This window comes from Scomber japonicus, chromosome 9 (assembly GCF_027409825.1).
Source record: "Scomber japonicus isolate fScoJap1 chromosome 9, fScoJap1.pri, whole genome shotgun sequence".
Lineage (NCBI taxonomy): Eukaryota > Metazoa > Chordata > Actinopteri > Scombriformes > Scombridae > Scomber > Scomber japonicus.
Genome location: NC_070586.1, coordinates 21,281,376 through 21,301,355, shown reverse-complemented (window position 1 = coordinate 21,301,355; position 19,980 = coordinate 21,281,376). Strand labels below are relative to the sequence as shown.

Genomic DNA, 19,980 nt, shown 5'->3' with positions numbered 1-19,980 from the left:
ATTTTTTACTGAATGTTTTCAACTATTGGGGTAAGTGTGCCCATTAAACCCACCAAAATCCAAGTCCAGGTGTTTTTCCATGGATACTGACATGATGTATAAGGGAGATCATTTCTTATAAAGCAAGATTTATCTTTCATTTGAAAATGTATTAATTAGCTCATGTACATTTTGGAATATAAATTAAATATATGTTTTGAAAAATGTCAAAAAGTCTGGCATGGGCTTAATTAGTACGATGACACCATTTAAGCCCATGTGTCTTCAAAGTAAGCCTGCCTCATGATTTATTTACAAAATATAAAAAAAATATTGTTTTCAAATAATTAAAAACAGCAATTTAAGTATTCAGTAACATGTTACATATAAAAAATGAGGAAGAAACCCTCATCCTGAGCAAAATCTTAAAGTTCTGACTTCAGTTGTAACCCCCTTTGTAATCATCAATATTTTCATCGGTAACTGTGCCAACCCAGTAAAACAATTGCATAATGATACACAACATATGCAATATATTATAACTTTACTTTAATAAACCATCTATTTAAAAACATATGAACAGCCTGAGATGTCCTGAGAAAAATGAGTGTAACAATATCTCAGTCCTTTTCAGATTATTTTTCACTGAAGCTATCCACAATAGGTATTAATTGTTTTTCACAGAATTCTTATTATGGTGGAAAATCCTCTGAAGTAGCAGAAAAATTAGAGTTACAATTTTCAAACTTTGCAAAGTTATCCTGTGGGCTAGATTGGACCCCTTGGCATGCTGGTTCTGGCCTGCAGACGTATGTTTGACACCCTTGGTTTATGGGGTGCTGGGAAGTTGAGGAGGGGAGGAGGTTGAAGAGGTGGTGGGAGGACAAGGAGATATTCGATGACTGTGGGGTTTTTTAAATATCTAACTATATCTCTAACTTTTTTTTTTTTATCTCAACTGGTTGAAATTACATTGAACAGATGCTGAAAGACCAGTTAATGCAGAAGTAGCAAGGTGAGCTTGAAAAGTATCTGTTGAATGAAAACCAAAAGTCCAGACTGGTTATTTATAACATTAGGGTCAACAACACCTGAATTCCCTAGGTATTTAGCCTACATGTTTTGCTGTGTAGCCCCTGAAACCCCCCCCCCCCTCCTCCCCAAGAACCCATGGGGGGCTATATTTATTTTCTCAACTAATTTACAGTACAAAATAGACTTCCAGTTAACAAAATAGCCACAACTATGATCAATATGTAAAGCAGGAGGCTGAGCAATAGTCCAATACACTGTAGAAGATTATGAGATTATGATAAATTAATGTAAGAATAACTAACTCAGAAGTTGCTTAACATACACACCAGTACAACAGTGTATCATACAGTAAATTAATCAACAGTAGCCTATACAGAGAAGTAAAAAAAAATGCTCCTTCAAAATTAAAGTGCTTAAAATGCTAAAACTCAGGAACAGCTTCACTTCTGATAAAGTATATTTTGCTAACAACTTGAAATTTTGAATGTAAAGCTTAATGGTATTATTTTTATGTTTTATACAGTCTATGGTAAATACATGCAGTAAGTAGGGTCCTGAGGCTCTCTTAATTGAGTTTTGATGTACAAACTGTCGTGCTGCTGCTAAGAGGACAGCTTAGTTACAGCTCAGTCTCAAAGTCACCTGTGCAGTAGCCTAGGACAACAGATCAGTGTTGTCTGTGCATTAGTTAAGACAGCTGACAGACAGCTCAGTCTCGGTGTTATCTGTGCAGTAGAGGTGTGGCAGCAGATAGCAGTGACGCAGACGTGAAGGGGGAAGGGCTATAAAGCCTCTCTGCTCCTCTTCCTCCGTTACAGACGTCCCTCTGTCAGCCCGGGTAGTGATTGTGTGTGTTTCGTAACCGGCCGTAGTGTCTCCTCTCTCCTTTCATTCGGACAAATGGCAGCGGTCAGGACTCTCAGGAAACTGTGCCAACACACCCAGCATCAAGTTTGTAAACTGCACACGTCCGCCTCGAGGTGAGTACGACCACGACCACATCAGAGATCACTTCATGCCATGTTGGGCGCATTATCTCTCCTTAAATGAGCAGCTTTGTATCTTTATAGCATGTAGTACGTCTCTATTTGCCGGTTCCTCTAATATTCCTGCTAAGTGAATGAAGTGGTGCGTTTAATGGTGAGGTTTATTATATTGTATGTATCGTACTGAATGTCCGCAGTTGGTCACATTTTGGTACGCCCCTAGCGTCATGCCGGTAACATTGCAGGCGGCGGCTGGCTGATGAAATCGTCCTGAGTGCTTGCACCCTGTAACTCAAGGAGCCAGGTTTCGGATGGAGACCGAGGTGTTGGAGACATGCATATGTATAGTCGCCATTCTCTCCTGAATGACACCAGATCGAGTAACAATAGCAAATATGCTGTAGAAATCGTTTATGCTAGGACGAGCCACCACATTGATAGCAAATGTGCAGCAGCATCCCGTGCAGGTATTTATTGGAAATGTGCTGAGTGCAGCATGACTGAGATCATAATGAACTAATTTTCTACACACGCCTAAAAAATACAAACCTCGTGTGGCCCTTGCACATGATCAGCAGCTCCAGAGGCACAAGGTGGATTATTTAAAACTCCTGTCAAGTCATGTACATGAGTTATTACAACATATCACAACATAGATATAACTTTTAGTACTGATCAATTTTATTTATTTTTTTTAATATAATTTGAATCAACCACAAACTAGCAGGTGTGTGTGTATATGTGTGTATGTATGTATGTATGTATATATAAACACATACACTTAACTTGTTTTACATCAAAATGCATACATCAAAAGTAACATACAAGAACAAAAAATGTTTTCAGAGTATTTAGGAGGTGGTGGGTCCTACTTGGTGTGGGTTACTGCTGAGCTCATACATTTAAAAAGAGAACTATTCCTCTCAGCAGTAATAGGGTAAAGAGCAGTTTGCGTCCCCCTCATCTCGACACATTTTCTCTGGGACCTGGTACACTGGCCCCTTGGTCTCACTCCATTTCCCCCAAAGATGTGATACTTTCCTGTGAAGTTTAATTAGTTTTGGCAGAATAAAAGCATGGTTACATCACTGTTGATGGTTCATTACTCCTCAGTTATTAGATACTGTTTTCTGTGTTTGTTGTTACATAAGTGGTGGCATTTTTGAAATTTGGATGAAGTCCCAACAGGTTATATAGTCATACAGTCAATCATTCTGTACGTCAGTTTTAACCATGAGGTACTTGGCACCTGAAGGGTACAGGTTTGTACACATTCAGGCACATATTCTTGTTCTTCTCTCCAATTAACCGGGTGTTTGTGATTGAACATAATGTGACACCACAGTACAAGTGTTCATAAAACATGTGGCCCAGTCAGGTGGGATCATGCTGTGTCTAATTTTAGAGGCTAGAATTGGTACTTGTCCAGGCTGAAAGGTTGAGATTGATTACAAGTTTCTGGTGTCAGAAGCACCTATTCATGGACAATCACGAGGTCGAGTAGTGTAGAAATAATGTTAAATTACCACTACAATTCTTATTTAAATTCATTTTTGCTTCACAAAATACAACAGTTTGCTTAGTTTTCTTTTGTTTCATGTACGCAAACTTACATTTTGTAAATTAATTTAAATATTAAAATCATGTTATGACAAACATTGTCCATTAAAACAATGCAACAGGAAACATAATCATACAGATTGGCTGTGGATCACTGAGAGCAAAAAAAGAAATATGTTTTATTTGTGGACAACATTATTTTCTGTTCTGGTGGAAATGTTCAGAAGCTTTTGAAGATGGTCACAAGTGAAATGAGTAAATTGAAAATGTGATTTGACACAAACAAATTATAATTTAATTTGAATAAAACTAAACTTCTATTATTTGAAAATGGGAAAATAACCACCCTCATACCAGTGATGATAGCCTGTGTTAACGCACAAAAAGTATTTTCTGTGTGTGACATTGGACCACAATATTAGCTGGAAACCTCATATAGAATATGTGCAAGCAAAGTTGGTGCTGTGGCTCTGGAAAAACAAGTCACATTCAGGACCATAAAGCATTGTACACTCTGTATTGTTCACTGTGTAAAGGTATGGGGCAACACCCACAAAAGCAACTTACACTTAGTATGCATAGTACAAAAAGTGACGTAATGATAGTAAACAATGTAGGATCTCATGAACACAGTAACGGGCTGTTTTAAAATTCATATGCTTTTAATTTCAGAGTTTTGGAATTTGAGAATGTACAAAAAAAATGCTCCAATCAACAAACAATTTGTTCTTAGACAGAGGGGGGGGTTATAACTACAGAGGAAAGTTTTGACACTATTTTTAAAAGTATGTGTATTTCAGTTTGTGGAGTGACTTCTTTGAAATGATCTGTATGAAGAAATCATACAGAAATACAGAGGAAGGAACAGAAATGAGGAAGGGGAATGTAACGCTCATTAATGGTGATGTTAGTGGGGGGGTTTCTGTTTCACAGTTTTGATTTCTGTATGAAGAAGTTGAACATAGAGGTTTAGTCGTGTATTAAGGACACTGAGGCGGAAGTTGGACTATGTGAATCTCTCTCAAGTTTATGATTAGGGGTAGAACTAGACAAGCATGTTGTTTCTTCCTTCTCCTTTTTGGACATGAAATGTTTATCAGTGTTGCTTGTTGAGAGTTAGTTATATTGTATAGTGGTTTATTTTTGTTTGATTTTTTTCTACTACAAAATCATAGCTTGTTAATAGTTCATAGTTTTCCTTGTCCTGATTCTACTGTCTGTGCTTACCAACCCTCAGGCAAGAGGCAGTGGTCATCTCAGGAAAGAAACTAGCACGGCAGATTCGGGAGGAGGCCCGGGGCGATGTGGAGAAATGGGTTCTAGCTGGCCACAGAAGACCCCATCTGAGTGTGATTCTCGTTGGAGAAAACCCAGCCAGTCACTCCTACGTCCTGAATAAGACACGAGCTGCAGCTGATATTGGTAAGAAAAAAACACACATTGTGTTCTCATAGGCATAAATGCAGAATATTTAGAGTGTAAAAACAAAAGAACAAATGCTCGCCTGTGTTTTGAGTTGTTTGGCTGTTCCTCTCCCACAGGAATCTCTAGTGAGACAATTCTCAAGCACTCAGACATCAGTGAGGAGGAGCTGTTGGACTTGATCTTCAAACTCAACACAGACCCCCGTGTGGATGGCCTGCTGGTACAGCTGCCTCTGCCAGGTATAGACAGACCTGAACAGTGTAATAGAAAGATTGATGAGTACACAGTCATGTATTTGTAGAGTGGCTGTTTTGTGTCATTATAGCACAATTTACCTATCTGCATGTTATTCCTGGTATAATGTATTCTATTTCTTAAATGCAAAACAGCTGCAGTATGTGTGCTTGAATAAGTTGCATATGTGAGCTTATACAAACTGAAAACATTGAGATCTTGTTGGCCTGACTGTATCTCCTCTTGGCTTCCTTACAGAACACATTGATGAGCGCACAGTCTGTAATGCAGTTTCCCCTACCAAGGACGTAGACGGCTTCCATGTAGTCAATGTAGGCCGCATGTGCTTGGATCAGTCCACCATGCTGCCTGCCACTCCCTGGGGAGTCTGGGAAATTATCAAACGCACAGGTAACCGGAGTGACCGCGTCCTTCCTCATAGGGTTGAAAAGCTGTGGGACAATCGGTCTAAATCAAATGTCCGAATTCTTGTCTTCCAGGCATTCCTACTCTTGGGAAGAACGTTGTAGTGGCAGGACGCTCTAAGAATGTGGGAATGCCCATTGCCATGTTGCTGCATACAGACGGCCGGCACGAGAGACCTGGAGGTAAGATCACTGAATGTGTGTGCGCATATGTGTGTGTGCATGTGAGTTTCTCCACATTTGAAAATAGAGGGCATTGCATATATAGTATCTTTACTTAATGTTATCGCTGTTTCAGGTGATGCCACAGTCACCATTTCTCACCGTTACACTCCAAAGGAGCAACTTTGCCAACACACTAAAATAGCTGATATCATCGTTGCTGCTGCAGGTTTGTGTCACTGTTTATTTTCCTGCATTGGACTATATTTCAACAGTTTTAAGTCTTGTATTTCTTGAGTAAATTTGAGTTTTCTAACTGTACTGTGAGTTTTCTAACTGTACTGTGTGTTCACTGAATTATCAGGGATTCCAAACCTCATTACAGCGGACATGATCAAAGAAGGTGCAGCTGTAATTGATGTCGGAATAAATAGAGTGCAGGACCCCGTCACTGGGAAGAGCAGACTGGTTGGAGATGTGGATTTTGAAGGTAAAGCCGGACAATGAACATGATTTCTACATGGACATACTTGGTGACTTGGGTGTCTATAACATTGTAATGTTTCTGTCCATACTCAGGCGTGAGACAGAAGGCAGGCTATATCACCCCAGTGCCTGGAGGCGTGGGACCCATGACTGTGGCGATGCTCATGAAGAACACCATTAAAGCGGCTAAAAATGTTCTGCTGTATCCCCCAGAGAGGGTCCGCATGGCGGCCGCATCCTAATGGGGCAGAGCAAATCCCAGCGACACATTCCACCCACCCCAAACACTACCCCCCTCCCCGCTTTTTTTAAAAAACTCGGAGCACCTGATGAGCTCCCTTGCACATGGACTGGAAAGATGATAGCTTTAAAGCTCTGACGTCTTTAACCTTCAAGTCCAGAAATGTTAGACTGTTACATTCACTAATGCAGCTGCATGTCTTATGTAACAGGTTTATCAGTATTTATCATTTGCAATGTATTTGTTTGAGCTTTTGGGGTTTTAAAGAATCTTGAAAGGTGGTTTTATTTATTGCTTCAGTGACATCATATTTAAACATGAAAGGAAGCAGGTTACAGTATTTAACTCTATGCTGGTTTAAGCAGTCAAAGCTGAGCAATTTGAGGCCTGTCTGTTGTGTTACCTTCTATTAGTTTAGCCTTATGTACCAAGAGTGATAAGGGCTAACATCATCAGGAAAAAGTAGCTATGTTTATCAAGATACGAGCTTTAAAGATTCACAATTGCCTTTGTAAAAACTTTGAAATAAATATTACAAGTATGTTCTCACATTGATGCTTTCTGTGCACACAAACTGTCTCTTCCTTTACAACATAATATTGCACGCTCTACAGTGTCAGATTGACACTGATGTCATTGATGCCCTTTTTCTAAATATAGCTAAGTTCTCTCAAGCAGCTGGGGCACTATCAATATAAATAATAGCTTTTGCACTGGTGTTACATAACAAACCATTCCTACTGTCACCTTGTGATCCAACTGTCTGTAACTGACACGTTAGAATTTGGTCTCAACCAAATTTGACAGTTTTCAAATTTTTAAATTTCTATTATAACAGACATTTAATTCTATACCAATACCTGGTTTTCCAATCATATCCAGGATCATAAATGGACTCTCTATTTCTCTCTCTCAGACTCTTATCAACAAACAATTAATACGGCTCCATTCCTTTAACTCACTGACCCACTTTAAAATGACTGGAACTTGGACAGCAACATTAGATTGAACAATGGGAGCCAAATATTTGATGCATTTAGAACTGTTTCAAGGGTAGACAAAAGGTCAGACTCTCCTACTTGCATCTGTTTATAAGCCTTGAGGTCTTTTTAGGTCATTCTCAGTTGACCTTAAAAGACCCCTGACTTTCAGTATTATGCATGGTAGCTTGGGTCCACAGGGATGACGTATGTAAGGTTTTTTACTTCTCTGATTGAGATATACAGGCACATGCAATATGCACCACTTGGATTTATGTCATTGCTCCGAAAGACTAGTACTTCAGTGTACCAAAGGAAATATACTTTTTACTTCACTACCTTTATTTAGCAGCTATAGTTTAAGTTATTTTTTAGTTAGACACACAAACATATTAAAACAATTAAAATATGATGTGTGTTTTATAATAAACCAGTCATTTCCAACCTTCAGGCTTGTGGGAGCCTCAAACAAAGTAGAGTATTAAAAACTGTTATACACCATCATTTTGACTAAATTCACAGTAAGTAAAAGCTATTCTCATGGGTCTGGGGTTTTTTTGCAGGTCAATAAGATGGCTATCATTTGAACATGTTGAAACAAATTGCAGATTGATCAGTTGGTTGATCAACAGAAATCAAACTGATAATGAATTACCTTTAATCTTCAAAGTCAATCATCTAGGTGAAATTCAAAAAACATCATCTGGCTCCAGCTTCAAAAATGTGAGGGTTTTCTGCTTTTCACTGGGAATTATAATGGGAACTGTATTTGAGTTTTGGACTGCTGGAGGAGCGGAGTTATTTTGTGACCATTGGAAGTTATCAATCCGATCGAGTGGCTATGACATGTGGAGGTCCTCAAGGGTCAGTTCTTGGACCCCTTCTGTCCAGTCTATATATGCTGCCTTTGGGTCAAATTCTGCAGAACTCTAATGTAGACTATCACACTTATGCAGATGACACGCAGATATATCTAGCACTGGTCATAAATGTTTTAAAATACCATTCTTTAAAAAGACTGATCAGAGAGCTGATAAACGGTAAATGTCTGCCCTTAACTCTAATTTTTCACCAGAGGCCGTGTTTATCATTAACTCTTGCGAGTTCAGAGTAAAAATATTTCTAGACCACAGAATTTTGCTCTCACACCCTGAGGCCTAAAAGTAGTGAGTGACACCCACATTTGAGATTGTTGTTGCAGTTTCTTACAGCTCCCCTTAACTGTACTTTTTGTAGTAAAAAGTAAAGTATTTTCTTTTTATTAAACGATATACACAGATTACAAAAACAATGATGCATTTCCCTTAATTTTGTAACAGCAAAATGTTGACATTGACTTCTGTCAGCAGATAATCTACAAACTTTCCAGTTCATAATTGAAAACCTGCAGCCCAAAATTGGCTGCAAATGAATGATGATTATAGTTGAAAAAGGAAGCAAAGTAGAACATGCAGTAACTGGGACAGGATATATTTATTACATTTCTCTAAAATAAGCATGCTGTCTTCTTGCAATAAAGGATGCACTTTTATAGGTCTGCAGTGAGCTGATACTCCCCCTCTGATCTCATTAGTCAACCCCTTTACAGCTTGTTTGCATCTTTGACCAGTAGATATCATTAGCATCTCATGACAGGCAGCACCCACATACTTCCTATAAATGTGTAAATGCAAAAACCACAAACACCATTTGTCTCATTTCTCACCATTTGTTGAGTGACAGCAGTCCTCACAGGGGGTAATTTCTTCATCTGCGGCCAGAGAGGTATCACGTTGTTCGAGATGCAATGCTTTTTCAATGGAACGGTGCTGAGGAGCGTGCTCCCTCCTCTATTGGTAACAGAGTTTATTTTGGGAATCCTCGGCAATGGTTTAGCTCTCTGGATCTTCTGCTTCCACCTGAAGCCCTGGAAGAGCAGCACAGTGTTACTCTTCAACCTGGCAATGGCTGACTTTCTGCTCAATTTTGCTTTGCCTTTCCGTGCCAGCTACTACATCTCTGGGATCAAGTGGATGTTTGGAGATGCTCTCTGCAACATCTGCCTCTTCATGTTGGCAATGAACCGTCGTGGAAGTGCCTTCTTCTTGATGGCTATCGCTCTGGACAGGTACATGCGTGTGGTGCATCCCCATCATCCCATCAACTATTTGAGTGTCTCCAAAGCCATGGGTGGAGCAGTTGCACTGTGGTTGCTCGCCATTTCCATGAATGCTCATCTCTTCTCTTTGAAACACATCAACACGACCTATTGCGAGAGCTTCATGGTTGACACTAACCATAATCTCAGCTGGCATAAATTTGAGTTTGTGTTTTCCTTCTATATACCTTTGCTTGTGATTGTCTACTGCACAATACGCATTATTGGCCACCTGAGAGGGAGACAGCTGGCACAGCATGCAAAGATCAAGAAGGCTCTGTACTTCCTCATAGTGGTGGTTGTGCTCTTTATTGTTTGCTTCCTCCCGAGCAACATTACACAACTGCTGATTTGGATCAGGACCCAACAGGCAGTTAACACCCTCCATGAATCTGAAGTCTGCCCAGCCCTGGAGGACCTGACCTCTGCATTTTACATCACCATCAGCATGACCTATCTCAACAGCGCACTGGATCCTGTGGTGTACTACTTCTCCAGCCCCGTCTTCAAGACAATCTGCAGGAAAGCTCTTAATCTGCCCCAAACAGAACCTACTGAAAGTGCTGAGAAGAAAACCAGAGAAACAGGCTCTCAGTCGATCAGCCAGCTGTGATCAAAAAGCCACAGTGATGTTATATTCACTCCTCTTATGCAGTAGTTATCAAGTGTATATTAACTGCACTTTTAATTGCTTTTGTGAAATATATATGATTATAAAGCTAAATATTTTGTGAAAAGATGCTACTTCTACCTTTCTATATATTGACTGCACCTTTCTAAATATTGCTTTTGCAAAAACATATCATTGCTTAACTGTGAAATAATTTATGTTGTTAATGTTTCATCCAGACACAAAATGAAACTTAAAAACATCCACTGTTTTGTTGTGTAATTGAAATCTATAGCATTAATCAGACTCTTTTCATACTTATGACCTGTTTAAGTGTTAATATGTACACCTGACTGTTGTTGAGAAAATGTAAACCTATTCTTTAATCCGACAATAAAATATATATTTTTTTAATGCGTGAAAAGGGTGAGTCTGAATAATCATTTTCGTCCGTTTTGCTTCATTTCAAGGGCGAGGCCTTTTCTTGTAACACACTATTTTTTACATTGTGGAATATCTGCTTTTACTTAAATAAAATTAATTTATAAGAAGTGATCCGTCGCTGGGACTATTGAAACCAGCTGAGGGAGGAACTAGGAACCAAAATAGGGCGGAAGGAAATCGGAGACGGGCTCACTTCCGCAAACTGTTGTTTGCAATGGCTTCAGCAGCTACAGATTCTTCGTAGCATGGTGTGTGGATTTATCGTTATCCCCTGATATTTGTGTCAGTGATGGACCGCAGCAGATCTCCCGACAGAGCCGGCAGGTTGAAAAAACACGACAAGAAGAAGAAACGGAGACGCTCCTCCTCTTCTTCATCGTCGTCGTCCTCCTCCAGCAGCAGGAGCAGATCAAAGAAAGCAGCTCATAAAGGTCAGATTTGATTTAACCAGCATTAACAACACATGTCTCATTACTGCATGGGTGATTAACTTATGTGTTTCCACTTCAGATGTGAAAACACATGGAAAGAAGCGCAGAAGAAGCTCCTCTTCTTCCTCCTCCTCGTCCACCTCCTGTTCTTCTTCTTCCTCCTCCTCGTCGAGCGATGAAACCACGAAGAGGAAGAAAAGTAAAGCAAAGAAAAAAAAGATGAAAAAAAAAGCAAAGCTGAAGAAACAGCGGAAGAAGGAAAAGAAAAAGAAGAAGGAGAAAGAGAAGATGAAGAAGAAAAAAGAGGAGAGGAAGAAAGAGGAGGTGTTGCTACCCTGTCCTCCTCCTGCAGAGAAACCTCCATCTCACCTGGAGATGTGGCAGAGTGATGAGGGAGCAATGGAGCTCGGGCCTGGTGGGACTTCACATTTACCTGTATTTTAATATGGCTGATAATATTTATTATTGATAATATATTGATCACCTTTAATATATCCTTATAATATAGTGATACCATAATACACTGATTATTGGTAATATACTGATTATATACAGATAATATACTAATATAGTGATAATATACCGTTAATATGCAGCTCATCGTTTGTGTTTCTGAGATTCTTTGTGCTCATTCATACTTTTAAAAGTCACATTTTCCCTGATGAAATTGATCGATTGATTTCTGGAGTGCAAAGAGTTTTGTAGTTCTTTTGATCTGTTAAATATTACCAGTTTAATTTCATTTTTAAATAGGCAGTGAGATTTTTTTATTGTATTGAACATTGTTTGATTGTTTTTGTTTTTTTAACAGACATTCTCGTTCCTAAATGTAAGTACTAAAGCAGACAGGTGATATATGTATTTAATTCATTCGGCTGTTTTCTTCTGCAGTCATGACAGATGAACAGAAGGCGCGACTCTCCACTAAGAGGCCTCTCACTAAAGAGGAGTACGAGGCCAGACAGAGTGTAATCCGCAGAGTGGTAGACCCTGAAACAGGACGCACTAGGTAAGACTGAGCCACATTCTGCTTTTCAGGTTACAGGCCACTGCAAGTGGGTTTAAAGGAGCAGTTCCACCAGTATTTAGATTTACAGGATCCCCATCTCAGTCTAATTTCTTCTGAAGGACAAATATTTTTTTACCTATTTACCCATAAATCACACTTTACATGCATAAGCTCTCCTGCATACTGTTTTCTTTTCGGATGTTGACCCAGTTTTTTTTTTTCTTTTTCTTTTTTTTTTTTTTTTTTTTAGAGCTGCCAAAGTTAATGCAGTCATAACGTATTAAGGCAAATTCATTTCAACAGCGTACATTTTTTTAATGCGCAATTAATGCTTGACCCTTTTCAAAAGTAACGTTTTGGATAACAAGCATAGTCTCAAATACCAAACATACAGCTGATACAAAGAGAGGTCCTCCCGCTTGCTAAAGGTGAGAGAGAGAGAGAGAGAGAGAGAGAGAGAGAGAGAGAGAGAGAGAGAGAGAGAGAGAGAGAGAGAGAGAGAGAGAGAGAGAGAGAGAGAGAGAGAGAGAGAGAGAGAGAGAGAGAGAGAGAGAGAGAGAGAGAGAGAGAGAGAGAGAGAGAGAGAGAGAGAGAGAGACGTTTGTTATAACTGACAGCAGATATTTGGAGCATGCAGTATTTCATTGTTCTGGATTGTTTCAATAATAATAAACATACATTTGCATAAGGCAAGCATATGTGTCCTCTCTAATGTTGATGGGAGTATTAAAAACTTGAAAAATATTATTTTAAAGTACATTTAAGAAAAAAATTAAAAATGTGCAATTCAATATTTTCATCAATCAATCTTCATCGTTTTCTTCCAGACTGGTGAGAGGAGAGGGGGAGATCATTGAGGAGATTGTCAGTCGGGAAAAACACAAAGACATCAACAAGGTAACAAGAGAAACTACTATAATTTTAGTGAAATATACACTGTAACCTTGTATGTAACTGAGCTCTTGTTCATCCTGCAGCAATCCACCAAGGGAGACGGAAGTACCTTCCAGAGAAAACTTGGACTGAACAGGTAGAAGCGGCGGTGATCGCCTCCAGGAGGACAACTTCATAAACTGAGACTACCAACTCAAGAAGAGCCTGCTCAGACTGCTGAAACTCCGTAACATCAAATGAAGCCATTTGAAAATATTTGCCAAAAATGCATATTTACTGTGCATTTTATATGAATGATTCTGTTGCCTGTGATTGAACTGTACAGCAGAGAATGTACAAAAAACAGGGGACGTTTGCTCTTGGTGCACACTAATGAGTTGAATCTATATGAAAGCCATCATCTCCTGTTTATTTGCCTTATTAAATCTATGTTCATCACAGAGGAGATGCAGAGAGAAGCACAAGAGTTAGTGGTGGATTTTAATGTGTTAATAGAGATCTTTCTAAAGGAGCAGCTCAGCATTCATCATCTGGTGTATGTGTTGATTGATGCATATTTATTATGTCCAGATGATGTCTGATGTTTTGACTGCAAACAGTCTGACCACTCAGACAGCTTCTTGATTTGAAATTAGTTAATTTTGCATTTTGCAGCTACTTTATATGAAACAAATGAGGAAGCTGATTTTAAGTCTTTAGTATCCTTCCAGACTTTTTTTTTTTGTAATATTTTGGCTCTGTACGCAACACCCACTCACAGGTGTCTTCTCACTTTCACATCACACTTTGTTTCTGTTTGGATCTGTAATTAAATCTGCATTCATGTGAACTGTTTCCAGAAAAATAAACAGGTTATTTGCAATGAAATTGCCAATGATTGCTTTTTCTCTTTTTGTGTTAGTTTTCATGACAGCATTCCAATTTAGATAATGGAAAAAAAGCCAAAATTACTTAGTTCTTTATATGTTCTTTATACACTGTACATAAAAACACAAGTGAATGGATAAAATGAAATTATCCAAAAACCTACAAGATACACACCCTGTACAATGAATTTTTTTCCAAGGTATGTTGAATGTGTGTAGATATATTTATTATATAAATAAACACACACACACAATGGCATATAAATACTGACTGTTGATATAACAGCTGCATTAACCCGGGGGACAGAGCTTGAGACGGTGATGAGTGTCCTCATGTTTTCCTTTTGCACATTTCCCTTAAAGTGAAAACAAACCAAAGCTGTTTAAAAAATATTATGGCCTTTTCCTATTTCCAAACAGCAAACAGTCATTTCAGGCGTGAGCAGCATTCATTCTAGGCCTTGCAACACAATGGTCAATTTAAGGCAGAAAAGGGGAAATGTAAGGCCTCTGTTAACGCGTGTGTCAGAAGCAGAATTGAAGCGAGTGTCTGCCCAGAGGTATCCGAACTTCACAGATAACTGCACCGCCTCGTCTTTACATTCTTTACTGGATGGTTGTTTTTTTTAAAAGTATTTAGGCAATTCAGATCTCAGAGTAGGGGAACAGGGTTCAGTAGTTGCCAACTTTACAGCAGTTTTTTCTCCCAAGAGCTATAATTTAATTAGCATCTTTCCTGAAAAAGTCATGGATTTCAAATGTTTAAAGAAGTCAAACTGCAGAGGGACAGTAGTACAGTGTGGATAACTCCTTCCTTCAACAGGATAGAAAGTACTGAAAATGAGAATTATAGGTACCTTTGCATGAGCACATACACTCAGTTGTCTAATATTTAGTCTACCCACATTAATATAAATGAGGAGGACACAATATTAGAAACACCTCTCATTATAACACAGTACAGTTCAACAGCACCAGAAACTCCAGCCTCCAAAGTGACTGTTAAGTTGAATTAACACTTCTCTGTAACACTTTCAACAAAAACAACATTAAAAACCTTCATTAAGGTAGGATTTATTGCAGGGCTGACGTGGAAATTTCTGGGTCACTTTTAACTGTTGAATGGATTCATCTAGACCTGCGTGTGCTGGAATGGAAACATTGATAAAAACAGTTAAGACTGAGCATGTGTATCCACAGGAGGAAACCTACTGTACTATTATCCGTTATCAGGTCAGTGGCACTTCTTTTCCCATGACAAGTCTCAACTTTGAGATACTTTACAAATGTTTGTTGAGTGCCGTGACACGTTCAGGTACGCTCTGCAAATTTGACATCTGTAGAATATGTGCCTGTTTGAACTGATTGTCAATGCACTGTGACATTTCCTCAACACAGTCTGTTTGATCTGGTGGTGCGGTTGAGTAAAATATTGCACGTTTCCCCTTCCGTTTGAGCCCATATTGGTCCATTGCAGTCAGCTCTGTACATGCCTACTCGAAGGACAAAGACACATCATTTGAATGAATAAACCACAAAGTTTCACCCATTTCAGAAATAGCTGGCCAACAGCATAAAGCAAAGTCTTAGCTGTGTGTTCCTACATCTGACAGCGTATTGTACAGAATTTACAATTTGCAGATTTTTTTTCTTCCTCTAAAAAGGTGCAGAAAAACAGAGAAAGAGACCTTAACTTAAGGAGGATTATCTATGAGCACATTCAACACCTCATTTACAGCATAGGGATAACCAGAGAGAAGCCATATCCCAAACTTCCAAAATAGATATAACAAACGTACAATATATGACACAAGACAGCAGTTCTGTTGATATAATTCTGGTGATCTGCGAGATACAATAATAAAAATACAATACTGTGCCAAGCAAAGACCTCTCAAGTTTTGGCTGCTGCAACTGAAGTTTGAAGAAGGAAAAAAACAAAAACAAAACATAATGTAGCTAAAGTAATCTTAAAACACATTTTTGTTCACAAAATCAATACATTTTTAAAATATCTATAATCTTAAATAACAATAATAATCATCATTAATCAATAAAGTGTATCCTGAATGAGGTGGTGTTTAACCCCGGAGTAAAGAAGACACTTGAAGCTGGTCTTCACTGGACCAGATACCAGATCTGCACTGTAATATAACAATTATATACATAAGCCTTGTTAAGGCATTCAACTACATACTTACACACTCTACTCCATTTTTACACAGGAGACCCAAATCGTGTCCTCTCTGTTCACGTACAGCATATCAGTCTGTACTTTTTACTTTGGCACATTAACTGTACAAGTAGCAAGAGTTTTCCCTAAAGTGGCGTCATACGTTACTCATTCAGGCAGGTGCAGCAGCACAGCCTGATGAAATGCTATAAAAACCAGTTTCAGCTGCAACCATAGTTAAAGGGAAATGTTTTTCCTTCATGGGATATTTGGATGGTTCTTTGGCCTGAGGGAAGACTAGAAAACAAGCAAAACTGAACTGTGTGGTTTGGTAATCAGCTTGCAAATGTTAGCAATATTTTGTCATTGCTCTTTTGAGAAAGCTAAAAGCAGTACGAGTTCTTGATCAAATCGCTTCAAGTTAGTTTATAAATCACCCAAACGTTGATTTATATTACAATGATTTTCCTAAAAAATGTTGACAAGATTCATTTTTGGCTAAATGTTTCTATGTTTGTTTGGCCGCACCCTGAAAACAAACACATTCAATCCAGTTTTACCTGATTTTCATTCTGCTCTCAGACTAGATTATCCAGGTGCGGTCTGGTAGCCAAAGGGTTACTGCACACACCACATAACCACAACGTCCCTGGTTTGATTCCAGCTGTTGCTGCATGTCATTACCCATCGCTTTCCCATTGTTTCCTCTTTGCCTCTTCACTGCCCACTATGCAATAAAGGCAAAAAAGCCAAAAATAATAATAATCTTAAAAAAAAAAAAAATCACACAAACAGGACGTATAGCTTGAAATCTATTACACAAAAAAGTTTATGTTTATAGTAATAGTTGTGCTTGATGTGGCCACAGTAGTCAGTTACAGTGCAGTATCAGCTCATGGACCTGATAAAAGGCTTACTGTAACCACTTTGTTTTGTTCACTGACGTATACAGTATGGGGGTTCTTATATGTGTAACCGATCCAATCTAAAAGCCTACTGTAAGAGGAAAACCGACTAACTGACTTGTATTCAAGACTGATAAATATTTAATAAACAGTAAGAAACAGTACAACATACAATATTAGCTACGTCTGTGTTTGCATGTTCCTGCTTTGGGAAGATGCATCTTAAAATGCCTGTTAGGTTTTGGGTTTTAAACTAAATGTAGCCGTAGACTCTGTCCATAAATGTTGAGTGTGACTGATGTTTTCATGAAGAGTGGTTTGTAGCACCTGTTATTTTCATTGTGGTATTTACCCATCTGGTGCAAGCAAACTGTTTTTCACTCTTTGCATTAACTTGTGCCACCTGTCACTCCTCAGAAGGTATTTCACAATGTCTCTCCAATCTCACTTGGGGCTGAAAACTCCTGGTTCCAGCTTTGTGCTGCTGCTGCGGCCCCAGCAGCTCGCCGTGATGCTCATGCTGCGCTGTGACGCTCCCTGGGTATGGCTGTGAGTGCGCTCCAGCCGCTCCCGCTCCAGCCGTTCGCTGTCTGATTGGCTCTGCGTGCGCTCTGGTCTGTTGTGGATGCTGCCTGTTGGGGAGCTGGGGGCTGGCTGGGAGGAGATGGTGCGCAGCAGGTGGTTCCTCTTCCTCAGGAAGTCACCATTTGCACCCAAGCCGAAGCTGCCTTTACGGAGCACCATGCGTGCGCTGGTGGACTTGGCTGGCCGAGAGCGATGGTTGTACTCTAGCTGAGACAAATGAGCTGCATATCCCTCTGTGATGAACTGAGGAGAGGAACAGAGCAGAAACATACTGTCAGCTGGAAATAAATACAACATTTTTAATGTCCTGATTCAGTTCATTCATGTTGTTTTATTCAGTCAAATTAATCCCTGATTGGCTGAGTAGGGGTAACAGACAGGTGTCAAATATTAAATCACTTGTGTGGAGATTAGGGGACTGTAAAGTGTTAAGCAGTTTCTTAAAATGATTTGGCTGGTGATTTTTTAATTTTTTCTTATTGTCAACAAATCTCACATGCAGAGCCAAACCAGCAAGGAACTCATCCTGGGTGACACGTTCCTTCATCAATGAAAAGTTTGGTTACTGTAGCTTGTTTAGAAACGGCTCAAAAGAGTAAAAATAGATAAGATAGTAATGTGGTTCCGTTTACAGAGCTTTGCTAGATTGTTGTGCTACATAACACAACCTCTTGACTTTGTACTTAAGTTCTTTGAGATATGTATGATGCAGTAAAAAGTCAAGAGGTTGTGTTAAGTAGCAGAACAAACTACAAAAACTCTGTAAACTGAACCACATTTTCACACATGTGCACTAGTGCCTGCTGTATTAGGAACTTCATGGCTGAGGGTTACTACCTTTTCTCTATATTTACACTTTGGAGCCATTTCTAAACAACCAGAAGTAACCACTGTACTGTCCACACAATAAGGATGGAGAAGGATGACTTCATTGTTGGTTTGGCTCTGCACATTACGATAAGAAAAATACAGAAAATCACCAGCCTTATCCTTTAAGACGTGCATAAAATAATCAAAAAGTACCTGACACTGCTGCTGCATCTTCTTGGAGGGTCTACCGACAATGTATATTTGGGAGGGAGGCAGGCCAATGGAGGTGTAGACGGAGATGTCTTTGGTTGATCCGTAGCCAGCAAAAATCTTCAAGTGAGCCTGCAATCATTCAAATGAAGAAGAGCATTGTATTTTTCTGAACAACTGAGTTAATATTCTCTCACAACAATGCCAGGATAGCACTGTTGTTTTAGTTTTAACCTCGAAAAATGTAGTCTCTCTAAAAAGATTCAGACTGGACATGGCCTACAACATATATAAAACAACATACAGACCCCCTCACTGACCTCCGTCAAGGACTTGAGGAAGTTGGCTTTGTGTCTGAGCGGGTCATGGACGAGACCATCACAGAAGGAGACAATGCCATGAGGGAAGTTGTGCTGAGACAACCAAGCCACTACCCGCTGCTTCTGCATGTCTGGACGTCCTGTTACATAGATGATCAAATAGCCTAAATCTTGCCAGTGCCTGTAACGAGACCAAACAAGAGAGAATACAATCAAGACACATGTAGTCAGTGATTAAGCAGCAAAAACACAATGACTGTTTCAAATATAAGAAACAGAACACAAGAAGAGTGAGTTACCTGACGACGTCCACAGCTCCTGCCCGCACTTTAGGGTCACTGCCCATGATTGACACACTGGCAGCAAATGACCCATCAATGCTAAATACCACAAACTCTGTGCCTCGAGGGATAACCGTGAGATAGCTGTCAGCAAATGTGTGGTCACCTCTGGAGAGTCAACAAGAACAAGAAGAGTAAGACAGATGGAGAGACAAAGACCAGATGAAAAATGTTTTTTTCTTGAAATTCACCCTGGGGAAACTAAAACTCAATAAAAGTAAGCAAAAAAATTAAACTAAACTAAATGTAAACTAGGCCACTTGAGTGTTGGCTAGTTTCCAAGACAGGTTTAAGCTACAATGTCCAGCACTGCCTGAAAAAACAAAGATGAATAAGCAAATAATTCTCAACCCTCATTTCCTCCTTCACTTTCAGATGCAACTTTTTACAGTTGGAGGCTAAAGGGCGTAGTAATTTTACAAGATCTCTACATCGATAAACAGTTTGCCTCATTTATTCAGTTAAAAGACAAATTTTCCCTTCCATCAACACACTTCTTTATATATCAACACATCAGGAACTATTTCTGCCAAAATGTGCCTAATTTTGAGCCTCTCCCTGAGGAAAGCAGGCTTTATAGACTTTTGCTTGGTCCACCTGATTAAGAACACTTGATTTCAGATTTTGTCAAAGTATTTTCTGAACAAATTAACATTGCCACCCACTCATTGAAGGCAGCTTGGGAAGAGGAGCTGGGGCTCCAGATTGATGACATTGTTTGGCAGGAGGTTC

The 19,980-nt window shown here is 39.3% G+C and overlaps 4 protein-coding genes across 6 annotated transcripts in view; 3 read left to right on the top strand and 1 right to left on the bottom strand.

Moving 5' to 3' along the window:
* Nucleotides 1-1,834: 1,834 nt before the first annotated feature.
* mthfd2 (methylenetetrahydrofolate dehydrogenase (NADP+ dependent) 2, methenyltetrahydrofolate cyclohydrolase) lies at nucleotides 1,835-7,088 on the top strand. The gene is made up of 8 exons (XM_053325056.1): nucleotides 1,835-1,994; nucleotides 4,798-4,982; nucleotides 5,102-5,224; nucleotides 5,478-5,630; nucleotides 5,720-5,827; nucleotides 5,943-6,035; nucleotides 6,171-6,296; nucleotides 6,386-7,088. The coding sequence occupies exons 1-8, from the start codon at nucleotides 1,915-1,917 to the stop codon at nucleotides 6,532-6,534; spliced, it is 1,017 nt and encodes a 338-aa protein (XP_053181031.1). The 5' UTR covers nucleotides 1,835-1,914; the 3' UTR covers nucleotides 6,535-7,088.
* Nucleotides 7,089-9,294: 2,206 nt separating this feature from the next.
* LOC128365166 (hydroxycarboxylic acid receptor 2-like) lies at nucleotides 9,295-10,263 on the top strand. Its single transcript, XM_053325821.1, has one exon. The coding sequence runs from the start codon at nucleotides 9,295-9,297 to the stop codon at nucleotides 10,261-10,263; it is 969 nt and encodes a 322-aa protein (XP_053181796.1).
* Nucleotides 10,264-10,912: 649 nt separating this feature from the next.
* On the top strand, nucleotides 10,913-13,904 carry arl6ip4 (ADP-ribosylation factor-like 6 interacting protein 4). Its single transcript, XM_053325326.1, has 5 exons — nucleotides 10,913-11,135; nucleotides 11,215-11,550; nucleotides 12,027-12,144; nucleotides 12,972-13,041; nucleotides 13,122-13,904. The coding sequence occupies exons 1-5, from the start codon at nucleotides 10,994-10,996 to the stop codon at nucleotides 13,176-13,178; spliced, it is 723 nt and encodes a 240-aa protein (XP_053181301.1). The 5' UTR covers nucleotides 10,913-10,993; the 3' UTR covers nucleotides 13,179-13,904.
* A 1,058-nt stretch (nucleotides 13,905-14,962) lies between these two features.
* LOC128364374 (membrane-associated phosphatidylinositol transfer protein 2-like) overlaps nucleotides 14,963-19,980 on the bottom strand; it is a 45,859-nt gene continuing 40,841 nt past the window's right edge. For all 3 annotated transcript variants that reach the window (XM_053324906.1, XM_053324904.1, XM_053324905.1), the window contains 4 exons: nucleotides 19,207-19,356; nucleotides 18,908-19,088; nucleotides 18,591-18,719; nucleotides 14,963-17,810 (listed from right to left, as the gene is read on the bottom strand). In XM_053324906.1, the coding sequence (XP_053180881.1) occupies nucleotides 17,427-17,810; nucleotides 18,591-18,719; nucleotides 18,908-19,088; nucleotides 19,207-19,356 (844 nt within the window). In that variant the 3' untranslated portion in view covers nucleotides 14,963-17,426. The remainder of the gene's footprint in view (nucleotides 17,811-18,590; nucleotides 18,720-18,907; nucleotides 19,089-19,206; nucleotides 19,357-19,980) is intronic.